The 20141-nt window shown below is 46.4% G+C and overlaps 1 protein-coding gene across 2 annotated transcripts in view; it reads right to left on the bottom strand.

The window, feature by feature from the left end:
• Positions 1-20141, bottom strand: part of ssp3 (SCAPER domain-containing protein short spindle 3) — a 163644-nt gene that overhangs the window by 24700 nt on the left and 118803 nt on the right. For both annotated transcript variants that reach the window (XM_075865109.1, XM_075865110.1), the window contains exon 27: positions 2777-2813. In XM_075865109.1, the coding sequence (XP_075721224.1) occupies positions 2777-2813 (37 nt within the window). The remainder of the gene's footprint in view (positions 1-2776; positions 2814-20141) is intronic.

The raw sequence follows: 20141 nt of genomic DNA on the forward strand, positions 1-20141 counted from the left end.
TTTTCACGCTGTTATTTCAGTGCGCGACGTCTATACAACGCTATCTGTACAAACAAACACGAAGGTTACTGCGCTTTAACCAAACTCGCATCGTGCTGATACAGTGAAATATCGTATTTCACTATGTCAGTACGTTTTTACCAATGAGAAATAAAAAAAATAAACGGAATCCATGGATAACGCGTGAAATAATACATTTAAAACGAAAAAAAAAGTTGCCGTGATCAAAAAACGTTAAAAGAACATCACAATGAAGCTACGGCACTAGGCTCTGCGTTGCGAACACGCAACTGACTGCAGCTAAAAAAAGAAAAAAAAACTTATATGTATGATGTGACATTGACTGGTTTTATGAAGGGCGATCCACATCATTTTTGGCCCAATTTGTCACTGGATAACGAATATCCCAAGGGACATTATCGTTAATGATGAACTTGTGACAAAATGCACGCATTGCAACTTTTCCAATCTAAATTTACTGATAGTTCTCTAAATGGATTTTCACCCTATGCGTTGCAATGCCTATACGTTTCACCAATGCCTGATATAGAGGTGTGATATAAAGGTATTGTAGGGTGATTCCACGTAAGATCGAACAAAACATGGCTGGTCAACCTCTTAAATTTCTTTCAAAACTTTATACATTGTTGCCAGATGAGTGCAAAGAACAGATCCGCAATTGGTTTTGCCGTAGATTTTCTTTTTTCGAAGCAGAGTAAATCAATAATGACGAAGAGGTTTAACGCTACGCTTACCTGCTCTGCTGTTCCTTTCAAATTCGGCAATGAATTACACAGAACATATTAAAGCTACGTACCTCTAATTTCTTTAGTTAAATATAGACGTACTCGTGCCCACGTTCAATTATTTTTCGAATTTTTGCGTAGTGTAGATCTTTCTATAAAAATTCTCCCATTTGACTTAAAAACGTTTTTTTTTTCGCCTGGTCTGCAGGCCTTTATTTCAAAAAAGGACGTTTGACCGAGCAGTAAAAATTCCGCATTATTTTCTCAGCATGCTTATTTAGAAAACTGCCACAGCTTATATTATTAATACTTTTCAAGCAAAAGATATAATCACACTAACTTCAAGAAATGATCATTCAAGGGAAACCTCTGACGACGATTAAACAAAAATATTTTTGATATTTTTATACTTTCCTCACTTATTCTCATGCACATTAGCTTTCACAATCAATAAAAACATGTTGCATTATATGGTTTCAGTTGCAGTTACGGCGCGTTAAAAAATCCCTCGCGCAAAGATAGGCAACAGTATATCGAACTTCGTGCCAACTAAATATGGGATGCAGGCCTATACTTCAGTTTCTTAAAAGACAAGCAACACTGAAATAGCTGTTGACTGTACTGAGGACGCCAATTTTAAAATGGTTTGTCAACGGGAGCGGCCATGAGTGTTCAAACATAAAGTATTTGAGGTACGCACTGGGAATAGAATATCGCTATCGCGCTCAACTATTAAAGGCGAAGCTTCAGGATCCCCCAAAGTTTTAGGGGCGAAGCTCCCTTACACCGTGGGTCGTATGTCCCGTGTCGTCGTAGTCGTCGTAGTAGCCAGTTGCATTGCATTGTAGGTCAACAAAAACGGTGTCACAGCATATCCACGGAGTGAATAATGATGAGTGAGAGAAGCGTCCATCAGTCCACCCTCCCGTCCATTCGCATCACCCCACTCATCATTCACCTCGTGGATAGGCTGTGATTTTTTTTATAATCTTATCTGCGTCATTATTTTTCGCTCGTGGACCACGCCGATTTTTCACTGACAATCAACGACGTCGACACTGACGCCCACAATGTAATTTCTACGAAACGAGGATTTTTAACGCGATAACGTTAAAAATTAGAAGCTGGAGAGTGGGGGGAGGGGGAGCAAGTACAGTTGTCGCATATATGACTGCCTTTAATGAAAAAAATGGAAGCGGGATTTTAAAGGCTTGTTTTCCTACTGAGAACTAACACACAAATAAAACCAAGGAAAGTACAGTGAATGATGGTAGTGGTAAGTGTGATATAAATATCACGAAAGTGAAGCAGACGCAAAGATAGCTTGCCGCCGGCTCGGACGCAACTTGCAATCGTCGAATTACACCTCTAAAGATACGCCTCAACTCTCTGCAGGAGAGTCGCACCTCCCGCGACACTCCTAAGGGAGTATTACGATTTCCAAACAGAAAGTCAAGGCTCGGCGAAAATTACCACTCAAGCAGTCGGTGCAGATGTGCGGATGGTAAACCAGCAAAGTCAGAACGCGCGGCCCCGGCGTTCATCGCTTCGTCAATCCCGACCGTTCATTAGTCTTTTTCAATAGTCCGTTACAGCTGTCCAGAGCTATTCATGACGCACATACCACCATCATACATTCCTTTTTTCTTTTTATTTTCCTTCCGTATTTTCTGTCATCAAACCTCTCGCCCCACACAGCGTAGCGTATAGACGCTTTTATGCACGCCGGCAGAATTATCTGTTCTGCAATACTATCGCTGCCACCGTCACAAGCGAGCGCAGCCAGTCAAAACGCACGGGCCCCCTTCTTTTTGCATAAACTAGCGCATTGCACCCACGTTTTACAGCCAATAAAATACCTGACTGCACTAAGATCCCGCTGAGGGCAAACACAGCCGGTTCAAGGTATCATTACCCCCATCCCCCACTGACCCGCCTAGAATAAAAGCAAACACAACACACCGAGCTGGTAACCACTGCGAACTGCGATTACGAAGAAAGAGTGAAGAAAAAGAGGAAAATCTACTCACTCTTCTTTTTGCCGATGTGGAGGTCGAGGAGGCACTCCTGAAAAAGAATGAAAGAACAAAAAGATGAAATTAAACAAAATCATAACTATCATTTATACAAGATTTATGTGTTTGGTTTTCGGGCTCACTGAACTGATATGTTATATACATCGCAGATATAGTATACGCTCAACCCGAAGAAATATAGAAAAGTCAACATACAAACGTCTAAAAGACAAACCGATTCGGAATCAAACCAGGGGGCCCAAACTCCCTATACCTCCCATGTATTCGCTCTCGGCAGCGGCAGCGCCAATTTCACCACTGGTGGTTGCAGTGCATTCTACTAAAAATAAATCACGAACAAAATTTTTTTGTGACGTCCCTGGTGACATCCCCAAAATATAGGGAAAGAACGAAAAATATTGAGAGGAGGAAAGCTGCCGCGGAAGCCCTCCTTTCCCACTTCGCATGCAAGGGGAAAGCGATCGTGCCTTCTTTCAGGTCCCTTGTCCACTTGGGCGATGCAGCCATTCGTAAAATAGGGGTAATCTTTATTTTTTGTTCATTTTCTCTGAACAGGCGAAATCTGAGCTCCCTGATTTCTCAGTAAGACGAAACTCGATGAGCACAAATAAAATGAACTTTTTCATTTCACGTTTTGTATGAAAAAAACAGACATACACGCATGTGAAAGTGTCAATCTATAAAAGCAGCTTTAACTTACAACTGACATACAGACATAATGAGCAAACGTTGAACCCAGAATATCCGAACCAATGCGAAAATTATCAACGAGGAAGCCGCTAGAAGGCAGGACCTTCTAGCCGACACCTAGGCGGGAGCCCAGCCCACTAACACGCCGGATACAAGATTAGGTTTTTTTTTTTTTTCGTCCATCCATCCAATCACGAGTAAAACACGTCGTATTAGACTCAACCACGTTTGTTATGACGGCGCGCATAGTTTTCTTACAGAAGTTGAGTACCAAACGAGACAAGTTCAGAGCCATGAAGAGGCTTGAAGCAATCGGAAGTTTTTCAAAAAAAAAAGAAACGTCGCTGGAAACAGTGTTTCGAAAAGTTGACGTGTCTTCGTCAGGACAACAGCGTTGCCTTGACAAATTAAAGTTATCGCGTCAAAACGTTGGCTCCATCGGCATTCACAAACTCACAAAATTTCAAACTGCGGCTGCAAGAATTTCGCGAGCAAGAAGCAGGCTACAATTACTTGATATCGCTTGAACAACACGCTGAAAGTAAAAACAAACTAAAACTATGTAGCCGAGCCAACTCGAATTCAAGCCTTTCAATAAACACATTTTCCAAACAGGAGCTTGGCTGCCGTCTTCACCATTTAGTCAAGCGACACTGCACTTCTGTCGGTCTAGTCAGGCTTGCAGCGAACTGGGTTTACTCATATGTACTCATGCAAAATTAATACCTGCTTAAATAATGGGTCTAAGTACTTGTGGTCACTCGTTGCCTTTAGGAAACGCCGAAAAACCTTTGCGGAACTAGAAATCACCGCGTTAGCACGCCGCAGAGGCGCGAAAAACATGTGTTGCCCGATTAAAATATCTTTGTCGAATGCATGGTTGACTTGTTCGGCGTAGCTCACTGCGGGCTCCGTTCTCTGCTCGCCATAACTTGCATGTCTTTATCATTCCCGCAGTTGACACGCCAACCAAGTGAGATAACTGAACGCGATTCAACTTCTAATATCACCTGATTTAAAATTCACAAAATAAGACAAAAGAAACGACAAATAAACAAACGATAAGTTCTTTAGAGGGGTATAATTTTTTTTTTGTAAAAACTGTAAAAGCCAATAAATGCGAACATTCAATCAACCTCACTCCCTTCAACCGGATGCCCGGCGACCGGTACGAGCGTGCATGTTCTTTGAAACCAAAACTAGCGGTGAGTTTCCGGGGCATGAGCAGGCTCTGATGAAGGCCACGGTCCCCCAGCCGCATAATATGCATTCCTTTCTCCAACGCCCATGCACGTGCAGTGGCACTGAACGTGAGTTGCAACGCGGTGACCTAGGCTGAAGGGGTGTCACACTGGCAAACATGAAACTGGTTTTGCACATTCCAGCAGTCCAAATAATGCTTACGTCGACAATGGTTTTCCAAGTCAGCGCCACCTTGTAGTGTTCACGCCGCTAGGACCACGGGCATCATGTTGAAACTCATACGGGCGCGACTGTAGCTTGAGCGTTGCCCGCCTTCACGAAGCCAAATATCATAATTTTTTTTTGCTACGACTCTGCAGATCATTTCAGAACTCGGTCCGAAGCGTTTATCTACATTCTTAGCCTCTGCTTTCCTCCTAGACTAGCCCCGCCGCGGTGGTCTAGTGGCTAAAGCACTTGGCTGCTGACCCGCAGGTCGCGGGTTCGATTCCCGGCTGCGGCGGCTGCATTTCCGATGGAGGCCGAAATGTTGTAGGCCCGTGTGCTTAGATTTTGGTGCACGTTAAAGAACCTCAGGTGGTCGAAATTTCCGGAGCCCTCCACTACGGCGTCTCTCATAATCATATGGTGGTTTTGGGACGTTAAACCCCACATATCAATCAATCCTCCTAGACTGACGATATTTCACACTTTTTGTCCGAAATATCATCAGCCTAGAAGGCAAATAGGCGTTATTCTATTCCCTATCTATTCTTATTCAGGTCTACACGGCAAAGCACGTACTATTGTATACCGTATATCCCAATGCATTAAGCTGGGACTCCTTGTTTAGGTATTGCGGCCGCATGAGACAACCTAAGCGCTCGAGCAGGGTTCTGCCTATTGTGGTAATATTGCGACTTTTCAGTTGAGACTGTAGTATGCCTCGACTACGCTATTTTCGTACGCGTTGCACAAACGTAATACGTCCTGTTGATCTGTAGCCTAATTTTAATCTGTGCGCACAAAAACAGCCTCTTAGTGCGCGTACCAACCCTAAACGAGAATATTTATTTTTCTGGAGGGTATGGTCACCTTCGTTTGTGACAAACAGTCAGGCCAGCACTTCGACGTTGTCGTCGTCTCTCCAGAACTTATTCGCTGTCGTCGCCCCATATGCATGCCATCAGTCGCGGACAATAGGGCGACGCGATTGCAACGACCACGTGTTTGTTTGTCTTCCGGTACATACGTTGATTGAAGCTCCATCTGTTGAGAATGTAGTTTTCATGCCACGTTTCCACAAAAATAGCTTCGTGTTGCTTTGCGGAGCCGTCCTTTTTTTTTCTGCGCGTAACTTAAAAGAGAATGGCGACTTAACAGACTAGCTACGCTCATGAAGCCAGAGCGGATCGACAGAATACCTTTTATAAAAACTTACTTCAGTCTTACTGGTTCGTCTATTTAAAAGCATGGGTTGCGGAAAGCTATTTGGTGAGTCGTTAAGCCTACCTACTCTACCGTAACTTGACACTACGTTGTGATCAACTCCGCTGAGACGTTGTGCCACAGAACCAGGATTCAAAGTATTTCCCGAACGTCCTGGAGCGTTGGCTGGATCGTTGGCTCTAGGCACGCCTATATTGTTTTGATTCAAGTATACAATCATATTTGTACAGTGCGCTGCGCATGCCCGCCTCGTCTACTTTGCTCATTGCACTCTTGTGCCTGCCGAGTCAGTCAAACTTATAGCGTAATATCGTATGCGCACAGTGCGTGACCTAGATCTCACATTGCCTTAAGATATACAGCAAGCCTGCACTTTATACCGTGGTTACTAGACGAAACGCCGCGGTGCGCTTCCTGCGGGTACCTGCACATTCCGCATGGTACCTCGCACCTTACACCTGGTACCACTCCAATCGAAGTATTCTGCCTGCGATGACTGGAGTGAGCAAGACCTATGATGACACTGTGCACCCACACACACACAAAAAAAAAACATAGGTCTTTTCCCCGCATCTTTTTTTTAATAACACTCCGTCGCAGTCGTCATTTAGGTGGATCATCATCATCAAGTACTCCGAATTTGTCCTTTGAAGCTGATTCATTCGAATTCAATGACAGGAACGTCTGCGGGGCCCTCTGCTAATCCTTATGTGACACAAGGAGACTACCTCGCTGAGCCATTAGCCAGCTCTCGATTTTTTTCTAACCAAGCTTAAATATAGTATTCCATTATTACACTGCATTGAATCGATCTACTGAAAAATTATGTTTTATGATTATGCCTCAGTTATTGAAAAAATTTAACTATTTCTCTTTCATTTTTTTGCCCCATCGCGCCAAAATTATCCCGTCCTGTTAAAAAAAGTAATCATTTTTCTTTAGCCTGCGTAATCCCAACATTAACCGCCGGCTTCTTGGCCAATCCTCCTTATTGGGTAAAAGACACATAAGCGGATCAAGCAAGCGAGCAATCATCATAATAGTACAAACGACAGCCTCGCGTATCCAAACATCTACCAACTGTTCTGTTCTAGGTTTTCGGTTTCGGTTTCGGAATGACACGCGAGGATGCCAGGGGGCGCCACTCTGGCATCCAGGATTTCAAGGCGACTGTAAATAAAATTAGTGTGTGTTGGGTAACCGTGGAGTGCGGTTGTTGTTCTTTTCTTCGGCGCTTCGCGCCAACCCGCGTGTTCGGGCTGGTCGGCGTCCCCGCCGGTCGCGTTCGTCTCCATCGGCCGTCTTCTTCTTCTGCTTCGTCGGGACCAGCCAGCCTTCAACACAGCACCAACGATCATATAATTTTATGGTTTGAAAAGATATTTTTAAAATACCGTGCTAACCGCATGACTCGTCCAATCTCCCCAAGTGGGTGGTAGCTTCCAACATTTCTTGGATCACGATCATCATTCCCACCACAAAAGCTCACACGGTGTTTAACTCGCTGCTGGCGAAGCGCTGTAAAATCGCGCCCTGTCCAGCGGGCGTCCGACAACCAGACTGGGAGAAGCACGTGATGCGTCCCGACCGCCTCCCAGCGGCGACTCAGCAGCAGCAGCTAATCCGAGGCAACGACGCTGGCGACGGGCCGCCGCCGCCACTGGAGCGGACGCAAGTGCCGGACACGAGTTCCCTGCGCAGCGACAGGAGGCGCACGTTCGCCGTGGCCGGTCTCTGCGTTGGCGTCCTCTTCGTGACGATCGTGGCGTACGTCTCGTTCATGACGACCGTCGAGCTGGCCGCGATGTCACAGGCCAAGCGTGACGTCACCGCAAGCGACGGACATCGGGCAGGGGGCCGCCACCCACACACCAAAAACACGCCACCGACGCCGCCGCACACGGCGCGGAGCAACGAATCGCAGGTTGCAGACGCGTAGTGCGCCGAGCCCCACGCTCCGCGACCACTGTCCAGAGAAACATTGTAGCACGTACTGTAAACGCAGTGTAGTACAATCAATTCTACGACTGTACACACAGCCTCAGTCATGTTTCACGAAAAAAAGGGGAAAAAAATTGGCAGATCCCACATACAGTGAGAATCGATGATATCTGAAGCACGAATGAGGAAGTCTGATATGTCACTTTAAAATCACCACAACGTTACGAGGTAGAGGCAAATTATGCCGCACACGACTTCCGTGTCATGATTATCATGTTTGGATGTGTCGTTTACCTCCGTCATCTATTCACCTCACGTGATGCCAAATTTAGTAAATGTGAACCTAGCGAAATGACCGCGAGCACTCCATGAACGTGGTATGTTGTCATGTCCTTACATGACACGCGTGTCATGATTATCACGGTTGCACCAGTCATATTCCTTTGTCATCCGTTGACGTCACGTAACACCAAACTTTGTATACGTGACGCTAGCGACACGGCCGCGAGTGCAATCATGAAGGGCCCAATAGACTCCAACGTAAAGTTGACGCGCGCGCACGCTGGGCACAGCCACTCTATATACGTTAGCAAAACGTGAGAACTCTATAAACATGATGGTTCAGCGAACTGGGAGCGCGGGGGTAAAACCAGACACAAAGCAAAGAAGAGGCACTCAGCATGAGCGCTCATGCTGTGTGCCTCTTCTTTGCTTTGCGTCTGTGTTTACCCCCGCGCTCCCAGTTCGCTGAACCATCATGAATTACCAACTAGCCCACCTTTCCATCCTGTTGCAATGTAACTCTATAGTCTGACGCCAGGCGCGACCGGCGTCCGTCAGCGCGACCCGACGCCAACCGGTGCGAAATGCGACATGCTGCATTTCACACCCACTACGCTACCCAGACAGCACTGCGTCTGCCTCTTTTTGTGACAGAGGGATGCCGGACGTGCTAAAACGCGCATGCGTCAAAGCAACGCAGCGCGGCGCGCACCTGCGAATTTATGGCAGGAGCAGCGACTGGCGTTGCAACGCCGGCGTTGATTTGATTTGATATGTGGGGTTTAACGTCCCAAAACCACCATATGATTATGAGAGACGCCGTAGTGGAGGGCTCCGGAAATTTTGACCACCTGGGGTTCTTTAACGTGCACCCAAATCTGAGCACACGGGCCTACAACAGTTCCGCTTCCATCGGAAATGCAGCCGCCGCAGCCGGGATTCGAACCCGCGACCTGCGGGTCAGCAGCTGAGTGCCTTAGCCACTAGACCACCGCGGCGGGGCATGCAACGCCGGCGTAACGCGACGAAACGAACGCCGGCGCGCACGCGCGCCGTGTCATGTCGAAGTGTAGTGGCGCCTTGACTGTGGCATGTAGTCATGTTATCACATGACACGCATCGCATGATTATCATGTTTGCACCAGTCACATACCTTCGCCATTCATTGACGTTACGTAATACCAAATTTGGCATATGTGAAGCTAGCAAAACAACCGCGATTGCATCATGAGTGCGGCATGTAGTCATGTTGTTACATGACACGCATGTCGTGATTACCATGTTTGGATGTGTCATTTGCCTATGTCGTCCATTCACGTACCGTAATGCCAAATTTCGTATATGTGACGCTAACGAAATGGCCGCGAGTGCATCATGAGCGTGGCATGTAGTCATGTTGTAACATGGCACGCATCTCATGATTATAATGTTTGCACCGGCCACATACCTTTTTCATCCATTCACGAACCGTAATACCAAATTTCGTATATGTGACGCTAACGAAATGGCCGTGAGCGCATCATGAGTGTGGCATGTAGACATAATGTTACATGACACGCATACCGTGATTAGCATGTTAAGGTGTGTTGCTTGTGTTCGCCATGCAATCATGTCATACCATACCAGTTTTGCAACATGTCATGTGAATAAAACCACCACAAGAGCAGCAAAATCATGAATGGTAAATCATGACATTCATGACATACATGTCAAGATTTTCATTTTATGACTAGTCAAATATGCTCGTCATGCAGTCAAGTTATGCCATACCAAGTATGGTATCGCTACCATTATTCAAACAGCCAGGAGAGCTAAAAGTCGTAGGCGGCTAGATAGATACACTCAAAGTTGCCGAAGTTCGCCAAGATATGCTTCGCGTTTAAAAAAGAAGCCCAGGTGGACACGAAGAAATAAATTCCGCTCTTTTGCATGACAAGACCATGACAGCTACGAGCCTCGCTGAGGCTAGCCTACGAGTTAATGTGCGCCACCTGGAATTGACTAAACTGAACCTATATCGACGACGACAACGGAAGCACGACAATGCAGAAACCCCTAATCAATTTTACTGTGCCTGTCATTCTGCCTTTCGGAGCCTCCACTGCCGGGTTTTGCAACGCGTGAATTTGCTCGGCTACGTGGAACTATCTTAATGAACCAATTGGTCATCTCGCTAAACAGGTAACAGTGCCTTTTTGTGTATACACGAAGCTATAAGATGCGCTGCTTCTATTAATCATTAGTAATAATTCTAAAAAAAAAACCTTTCGTACACAACATGCACCTAAACTTCGCCTTTGATTCGCAATGCACCTTTATTATATCTTGTTAATCATTTTGTATAAAACTTACAAAACTACGAAGGTCCCCACAGTGGGTGTGACTTGAACAACATCCACCACAACGCTGCCACATCGCGTTCTTTCCACGAATGCTTCGCTCAACCAAACAAAACGTAACAATTTATACACCAAAGCAACAAGCCAAAATCACACTCATCATCATCATTACTATATTTGTAAAATCCACTGGCTGTGGCTTGACTCAGGTCAGGCCAGGTCGTTACAGTATGTAGAAACGTTACGTACAATCTATTTTCATCAAATCTAATCGTTAGTGATAGTTTACATGCGACAAGAGAAACTATTTTAACTTACTCCATCCTTGGAGAACGGCAACGACAAGAAAAAAAAGCTGCAGAGCGGCCAGCATGGTATTTAAAATGATGCGTTATTACAATAAGGTAGAGTCTAACTCATCTCTTCAAAATTGTTCCCACCAAGTTAATACGGCAGTCTGGTGTACAAACTAAGTAGCACAATACTTGTCTTAATTTAATGTATTCCATATTATTGGCATTTCCTTTCGCTATTTTTTTTTTAAATCACACAGCATTCTTAAAATGCCGCTTTAAATTTTCAACTTCGCATTGTTGGCGTACATCGCCGAGTGAGTAGCCGTGTCATAGATTGAAGGAAAGAGTAACAAACGAACCCATCGTGGGCATAAGCCACTTATACAGACACCAAGGAGCCAAGAATCAAGATACAAGCAAGCAAGCAGCAACGCTTGAAGGCGAGGCGCAGGGGGCCGGAAGCAGTGCGTGAAGATGAGTTTCGAGACCTACAAGAAGACGGCGCCGAGTTACGGGGCGAGATCGGGCACGACGCCGAATTACGGGACGCGTTTCGCGTCGACGATGCCGAGTTTTGCGGCGAGCGCCATGGACGACAGCGATGAGGACGATGATGACTCGAGCACGTCGTGGGCACCGTTGAAGCCGCCGCCTCCATCGTCGGCCATCAACGGGAAAGTGCTGCTGCTGGCAGGCGCACTGGCGCTGGTCGTGAGCTTCGCTACCACGCTGACGGTCGGCCTCGTTTTCCACCACAGAGGCGGCAAAGGCAGCGCAGCGGCAAAAACGTCTAACATCACGCACGTGAGTCCAAACCCAACCACTGCGAACACGAAACGACGCCTTAAAAGGGACACTAAAGCGAAACGATGAATTGATTTGGATTGACAAACTGCACTCTGAGAAATCTATAGGTTTCCCTATCAGAAAATCGAGGTTGAAGTTTCATTTAGAATTTCGCGCTGAAATCTCCACGCGTGACATAACAAAGTACAAATGTATTTTACGTGCTTCGCCACATTGGCTCAATGAAATTTTCCATAACTTCGTATGATAGGTCAATGGTACCCACAAGTGAAAACGTAATTCATTTTTATCGAGTTGAAGCTATGCAGGACCCTCTAGACAGCTTCAAAATTTACTACGTCACGGTGTTTACTGCGGGAATCCCACGGTGGCGTCTCCATCCATATTATTTTCTCGCGCATTTTCCCGTTTACCAAGCTCCATGTCGCGGTGTGGTGTGTGTGGTGTTTCAGGGATTGTGAAATTGTATTTCGCTTACAAACAGGCGAAAAATCTTATATTGCTCTTTAGTGTCCCTTTAAAACCTACTCGAGCGATTACGGCCTCACTAAAATGATGTTTTTTTCTGTGTGTACCATACTCCGACTTATCTAATGAGCCGTCATTAGACAAGGCCTTCAGGCAAAGCCTTCGCACAAAGACAAATGTCAATCAAAAGAGAACACCTCTTACCGCGTTGAACTTATACGTATTGCTAACTAGAAGCAAAATAGAATGTATTACTGAGATCAGGCAAACTCATTTGTGAGCCTAGAAAAAAAAATGAAAACAAAAATGGCACCAAAACCGAGGAACAAAAACGAAGTCCGCCGTAATGCTGAAGAAGAATGCGGCTTGAAGGTATAACCTCTTCAGACCCAGTGACACCCTTTGGGGCCATCGATTCGATCATGCGCAGCATAAGCAAAACTCGCGTGGACAGCGTTACTCAAGCTTAATGAGATGGCACCCCTTGTCAGGCACCTGTGACGCACGGCAGGTTTGAAATTGGCGTCTCCCAACAAACGTCAACTTTTTCCTTTCCGCAGAGTTTTGTGTGGTTCATTTTTACCCGGTATGGTGTTACAGAACTACCAAAGCGTCTACGATAATGTTTTAATAAATTTTAATGAATAGTTTTTAATGCAAACTACGGTGAATAGCTGTTTAACCCTAAATTTTATTCAAATATCATGACTAAGTATAATCAAATTTCACCAGTTCTCTTATCATTCCTCATCTTAAATAATCCATTCCCCGTTTTCTTGTACGACCAGGAGCAAAATAAACAAGCTTAAAATAAATTAATCTGGAATTTTCTTGTTGGGTTTGAGGAAGACATCTTCGACTATTCTTTTTACTGTAAGTCTCAGCATTCGATAGTTGTTTTTAATATAATACGAAGAGGAAAGTACACTTTCGGTAGAATCAAACACGATTTTCTTTATTTACCTTTTTCAGTGAAATCAGTGACGGCCTAAGAACAAAACAATAGAAGCCAAAAGCTATGTATGCCCGCTTTTTGTTCACTCTGTAGCCCCAAGTTCACCCTATACACATGTCCCGCGTTTGTTTCAAGTGAGCAAAGCAGCAACCATTTCACATATGTTGCCTCAGTCAGGGTAAATTATACGTTCGACGCTTTGCAGAGCTGTATACAGGAGGCCTAACGTTTTTATAAAGAAGCTCTCGGGATGTTCATGTCACGGTGCTTAAAAGGCCCCCCAGTGATGCAGTGTAATGCTCGAAATATTGCACGGAACATAAGGCATTCTTCAGTACACAGTTACTTATTAGTGAAGATTTTCGTTGTCGTGGCGCTCGACTTTATCCCCGGAATTCAGAACGAATAAAATTTCGGTGCTTTGTAAAGCATGCTATCCCGCAATACTGCTGACCCGCAGGTCGTGGGATCGAATCCCGGCTGCGGCGGCTGCATTTTCAATGAAGGCAAAAATGCTTGGGGTTAGTGTGCCTAGATTTAGGTGCACCTTAAAGAACTCCAGGTGGTCAAAATTTCCGGAGCCCTCCAACTACGGCCTGTCTCATAATCATATGGTGGTTTTGGGACGTAAAAGGGTCCCTAAAACACTTTGTCAAGTAACGTTAAATGAATTCACTGAAAGAGCTCATTGCATCACGAATTCCACACCGCGAAAATTTCAAGAATCCGTCCAGTGCGAGTGGAGTTACAAAAGTTTGTCACATGCTGCAATGGCATTCTCCCGACCAATGCGCTGGAAGCTACGCAGGGAGGGATGGCAGGGCCACAGAAAAACGTCACACGCACCTCGTGACCTTGAGCACTTTTTTCCGTTTCTTTTTTCTTCAAATGCGCGGCTTTTTCAATGTGATCGCGCGCGCACGCGTGGGCAACTAGCGGCCTCCCGCAGCGATTTCTGTAACGAGCGAGTGCGCCATGTTCAAATCACCCGATGGCTGATAAATGGGCTTACTACGTGTCATTTTTTGGGTATATTGCTTGATTTGTCGAGAGAAAAAAAGCAATTCTCAGCTGACTGATAATTTCTTTGTGAATTCCACGCCGCATGCTGCGCTATAATATTTGGCTCGCATGTTGTCGGGAGCCCGATCGGCAGCGTTTTCTGACCATACTCAAAAAGTTGCAGGGCCCCTTTATAAACAAATCATAATTAACGACGGCCGCTGAGAGCAGCTCCGGCGCAACCTTGTACGTCACGAGACCAGGAGGAATGACGATTGGTGCGGAAACGCCGCTGCCAAGTATCGCTACACTCGCGAAGCAGGCAAAGGCGAATGCGAGCGGGTGAAAATTGCTGCTTTACACGTCGTTTTGTCCTGATGCCGCAGAACATATTAATATGCAGCTTCGCTGAACAAAAGCTACCTCAACGTGCGGTCGCGAATGCGACAATACGCCACGAAACAGATTGCTCCCAGACACTTCCTTCATCGAACAGAGCCAAAACGGTACGATGCTGATACTCGGAAAATTATGAAAACGAAACAAAAGCTTTGTAATTTTTTCTTATTTTTTGTTCCTGATGTGACTGGTTTTATACTACAAAAATGTATTAGCTTATTTTTGACAGTTTGTATTTGAATGTGTGTTCTGAATGAACTTTTTTTGAAAACGTGCGATATTGCTGCCTGAATTGTAGGGGTGGCTGCGGACCTCTGTCTAATTTGTATTTTTATTTTTATTTTATTTACATACACTGTCGTCTCATTAAGAGACATTGCAGGGGTGGGTACATAACTTGCTTGGAAATCAGGCATAACATGAAAAGAATTAGCATACAAACTACTTGTGTTTCAAGCGCCTTTTACCTGCAGTTTCTCCCACTGTTGATGTAAATAAAGAAGTCGTTATTAGTTGATATTATTAGTGAAAATCAATCACTCGGTACCTCTGACGCTGGCGAACGCAACAGACAAGTTTCGGCGAGGCGGTCTTACTCTATATATTGCGAGTTCTCGCCCATAATTCCAGAGCCTTTCGGATAGTACGCAAGCACGAGACAGTCGCCTACACGTTCACAAATGAACCAGAAGAATTCAGCCGAAACGCACCTGTGATCTTTCCCCGGACGAACCCTCAAAAAGCGGCGATGCGTGCAGCAGCGCTCCGCCACAAGCCAGTGATGCTACAGCACTGCGAAAGATTCACGCGACTCTGCTAATAGCAGCGCTCGGTGATTGTCAAACGACGCCCTTTACTGCTCTTCTATCTGTACAGCGTACTGTGGCCGCCTTCCCTGGGGAGACTTCCGTTTTGTTTATCGCGTCGAGCGGGGAGTTTTCCTTGTCCCTGCTTGGAGGCGTAGGCTTTCTCGCAGCGCAATTCTTCCAGCTCTTCCAAACAGATTTCGTACAGTTGGCATTGATGTTAATAAGGGCCAACAGTGTACAGTCACATGCAACCACCACCACTTTTCAAACCCTAGTCCAATCAGACGTTACAATGTCTACTATCAAGAGACCGTGTTAAAGACCTATGTTAACCACATGACTGTCGATCAGTCAACCTTATTAAGTAGGCGCCAATATTCCCTAGATAACCACCACCTCAACAAGCATCATAACAGGAAGGCCCGTGCCTAACCCACAGCTGGTTATCACGTACTGTGATAACTGGGAGTCCGCTGGGAGTCACGTACTGTCCTCCGAGCGCCAACAACCGGAATCGGAGCAGCGCGATGCATCCCTGGAACCTTCCAGCGGCGACACAGCGACGACTGAATCAAGACAACGACGCTGGCTATGGGCTGCCGCTGACAGCGCAGCCACTACAGCTAGCGCACGTGTCGATTCCCTGCGCAGCGACAGGAGGAGCACGTCCATCACCGTCGGGCTCTGCGCCAGCAGTCTTCTTCGTGATGATCGTGGCGTACATCTCGTTCACGACAACCGTCGAGCTTTCGGCACTGTCGCGGGCCACGCGTGCCGTAACGACGGCTGGCAACAGCTGTTCCCATCGGAAACGAAGCCGCCATCCACACACCGGCAAGAAACGCGCCAGCGATGCCGCCACATGTCGGGCGAAGCCAAGTGCCGCATGCTGCAAACATTTAGCGCGCAAACCCTGCGCCCCGCAGCCACCACCCCAAGAACAACTGGAATGCTTATACATGCTCGCATAATTTGGCGCGTTTCGTAGGTTTCGACGTAAGTATCCCAGTGTTCTTTATGCGTTTGCAGCTATGTAGGTTACATGTGCCACCCAAGTAAGATTAGAAGTGAAATGAACGCCGAGGTACTTATACGAAGACGACCGCGACACGTTGGAATTATTTAGCGATCCCACCATTGTATACACAAAGCATTGGTTCTGTTTCCCCGTAAAGAAGGTAACCGCTCAGCTGTAATCGAAAGCATAAAAAAAGCTGACGTGTTTTAAGTGCGACAACCATGGTACAACACTGAGTCACGCCATAGTGAGAGGCTTCTTACTAATTTAGACGACAACATGGAATTCTTTCACCTGCACCTAAATCAGCGTCAGCGAAAGAACGACAATGCAATGCGCGACACCGCACTCAAACCACTGATGTCTCGCCCGGCCAAAGCGTACCTGAAGAGAATTGTTTTGCAATGCAAAATGCCCCGGCCACGATCATCATCATCATCTCTCTCATCGTTTAGACCACTGGCTACGGCTTGACTAGAGTGAGGTCAGGTCCCGGGAATATATTGAAACGCTATAGTGCATTGATTTTAACAAGTACCATGCTACTCATCAGTAATATAGTTTGCACGCGACGAACTATTTCGACTGGCCCCCTTCTTGGCGAGGGACAAGGACAAACTGCAAAGTGGGCATGAGCCAGTTGAGACAGCAGCAACCACAAGAACAACGCTTAGCGACGAGGCGCAGGAGGCAGGCACCGACGTGCGACAATGAGAGCGCGCTTTACAGCCAGCACCATTGACAACAGCGACGCTGACGACGGCTCGTCAGGGTCCGGGGGGTCGCAGCCGCCGCTAACGACGGGCGCCTACAGGAAAGCGGTGCTGCTAACGACCGCAATAGCGCCAGTCGTGAGCTCCTTCACCACGATGACGTTAGCACTCATCTACCATCGCAGAGGCAGGACGGTGCAACAAATGCAGGTGGGTGAAACCGGTCGCCGAAAACGCGCCGCACCGCCTTATATCGAGCTCAAACGACTACTGCCTCACCAGGGTGATATGTATCGTTCTCAGCCTGAGCCAACGTGATGTCATTTCGTGAACCTGTGAGGCAAAGCCCTCCATTAAAAATATGTGCCAATCAGAAACAAGACGAATACCTTAAAGTGTCCATTTTATGTAGCATTTAAACTACACGTGAAATAGTTTATTTCAGTGATGGGGTAAACACATGTACTTGTCAATGAAAAAAAATAAATTAAAAAAACAGCACTCCGGAAAATCGGACCTCCGTCATATTTCCGAAAGCGAAAGTTTCAAGATGCATCCTCAGCCGTTTTAAGGCTTGGCTTGCTTGCATGCTTGCTTGAAAAACATTTATTGCTGCCGCGTTGGGAGTAAATTTGAGGAGGCCCAGAAGGAGCCAGCTCTCAGAATCACTAAATGGGCTCCTCATCACAGGAGCCCATTGGCGACCGCCGCAACTCGGGTTCTGTCGACCAGGGCCTTCTGGCTCGCCAGGTCGGAGCAGCCGAGCAAAACCGCCCTCCGGTGCTCCCGGGCGAGATGGGGTTTTGGAGTAAAGTTCGGGGTTGGTTGGCGTGCTTACCGCATATGAAAAATGTCCGAAGCCGTCTCCACACAGTGTGGGCCTTTTTGTGTATAGGCAGGATCAAAGTGTTTTATTACTGCCGGGCACAGCTGTGTATTGGTGTGAAAGCGGAGGAGTGTGCGGTCATCTATGCAAGGCCCTTACAGGGCTTAGGATAAAATGCATGGCCGAATAAGTAGAATCGAATAATCTCTCGAAAAGAGAAAGGTCGGATTGGGTTTTGGACCCTATTCGGAGGAGCTGGCGGCAGCGTCAGCCGTTCTGCTGCCCTCGAGGCCCATGTGAGCTGGAGATGCATATCCTACGGGACGCGGGGCACCCGACGTAGTTCCTACTTCGAAAAATGCGATACGCGAGGTGAAAACCTTAGTTAGATGTCTGATTAAACGTGAAAAGTGGCCGTCAACGTCGTCACCACAGTGCAGGAAGTCGCATGACCAGATTACGGCCTGATGCAACACGATCACCTTATCAAACAGTAAACATTGATGACGTAACATATTGCTAATCTTCTAGACGTCACATAATATGACACCACATGAAGACGTCATTGCGTGATCTATTCGCTGGCTCAAACGTTGTGGGCCGATCTCGGAGGTAGCGCTGAGGCGCACGAAGCTGCAATGCCTCCGATTCCGAAGGCGGTGCGAAACTACGTTTGGCGCAGAAAGCGTTCCCAGGGGATACATACAGTGGACCATAAAGTTTCATACAATAATACCCAGAGAGGAATCTGGCGCTGCGATCGTTGTACCCCATGTGAATAATGGGAAATGCGCGCTTCGGAACACATTGCGTTGGCTGGCAAACTCTCTACGGATCTTTTCATTCGGTTTAAGTTTCATTTTTCGCGCAGCGTGGGTAGTGGGGTGCGGTGCAGAGCACTGAAGCAGTGTCTTTGCGGTTCAAAGAGGCTGAAGACCGCTAGGTATCTTAATTTGCTGCGACGTTGGAGCTTTGCAAGTCGTATTTCACAGTTTAAGCGAAGCGTCGTCCACTCACCGCTGAACGTAGACGCAGGGTCCCATGCCAATGGAAGATATTGCATAGAGCTCACGTTTTTTTCATAAGCACTTCATGTCAAAACTCGTTTAAATCGAGTACAAAACGAAACTTGGTAAACAAACCGTCACGCTTATCTGACTCGACTTCACAAGAAAACGAGAGGTTCCTTGGGGGCAGACCACCTGGCATCGCAGCACATGTTACGTTTGGGTGTTTCTCGATTAATACTGCATGTACGGTTATTTCCATAAATAGATAATGGGCCCTGTCGAGGGAAAAAAAGCATGTTTGTTCTCAAGTGTTGTAAAAAATAACTCATCATATCTTGATGATAAATCTGAAACGCAATCGCAGAGCAATGCATACCCTGGCAGTTACACTTGTCCAGCTTTCACTTGTGTATACCTTATGGTCACAAAATCGTTTTGCGATAAATGTTACGTACAAAAGAACGAAGCGAATTTCAATTGGATATATTTTCACATCACTCTGTTTCACAATCGGCAAACAAGCATCGTGAATCACACGTACGTGATCCACCCGAAGCAGATCCGAAGCCTGTACTTCCCATAATTCCCACGAGGGCCCAAGCGTTGCTGAAGGAGCTTGCGTAGACACTATAGCACCGTATTCCCTTCTAGGTATCGTATGAAACTCTATGCAGTCGACCAAGACGAAGAAGATGGCTTTTCACCGTCGAGTCTTCATAGGCGAGTCCGGTGGGCTGTCGTTTCGAGTAAAAGCGAACACAACATTTTTTCAAGGTCGAGAAAAAAGTTTCAGGAGCCTATTTTTTATGACGAAAATGGGACAAAGCAAAGCTTGGCGTGTGAGCGTTTCACCAACTATATTTCCCGATTTCGTTCTACCACGAGCTCTTGCCCTTCTCGGTGGAAGTGAAATACCTCTGATTGATGGCGGGCGTGGTTTTTAGGGCACGCTTACGCCATTGTCATCTTGCCGAATGACTCACGTTTTGGTGCCTGAACATGAGGTCGTGCGTTCATATGTATGCAAAAAAAATAAAATGTGGCAACGTGAAATGAAAAGAGACCGCGATAAAATAACAGACTCGTATAGAAAACGGCGGAACGCTGACAAGCCCACAATCGAGAGAGCATCAGTTATAGGAAAATGACGTGTACAAATAAGGCGGACACCGG

This window comes from Rhipicephalus microplus, chromosome 1, assembly GCF_043290135.1.
Source record: "Rhipicephalus microplus isolate Deutch F79 chromosome 1, USDA_Rmic, whole genome shotgun sequence".
Taxonomy (NCBI): domain Eukaryota; kingdom Metazoa; phylum Arthropoda; class Arachnida; order Ixodida; family Ixodidae; genus Rhipicephalus; species Rhipicephalus microplus.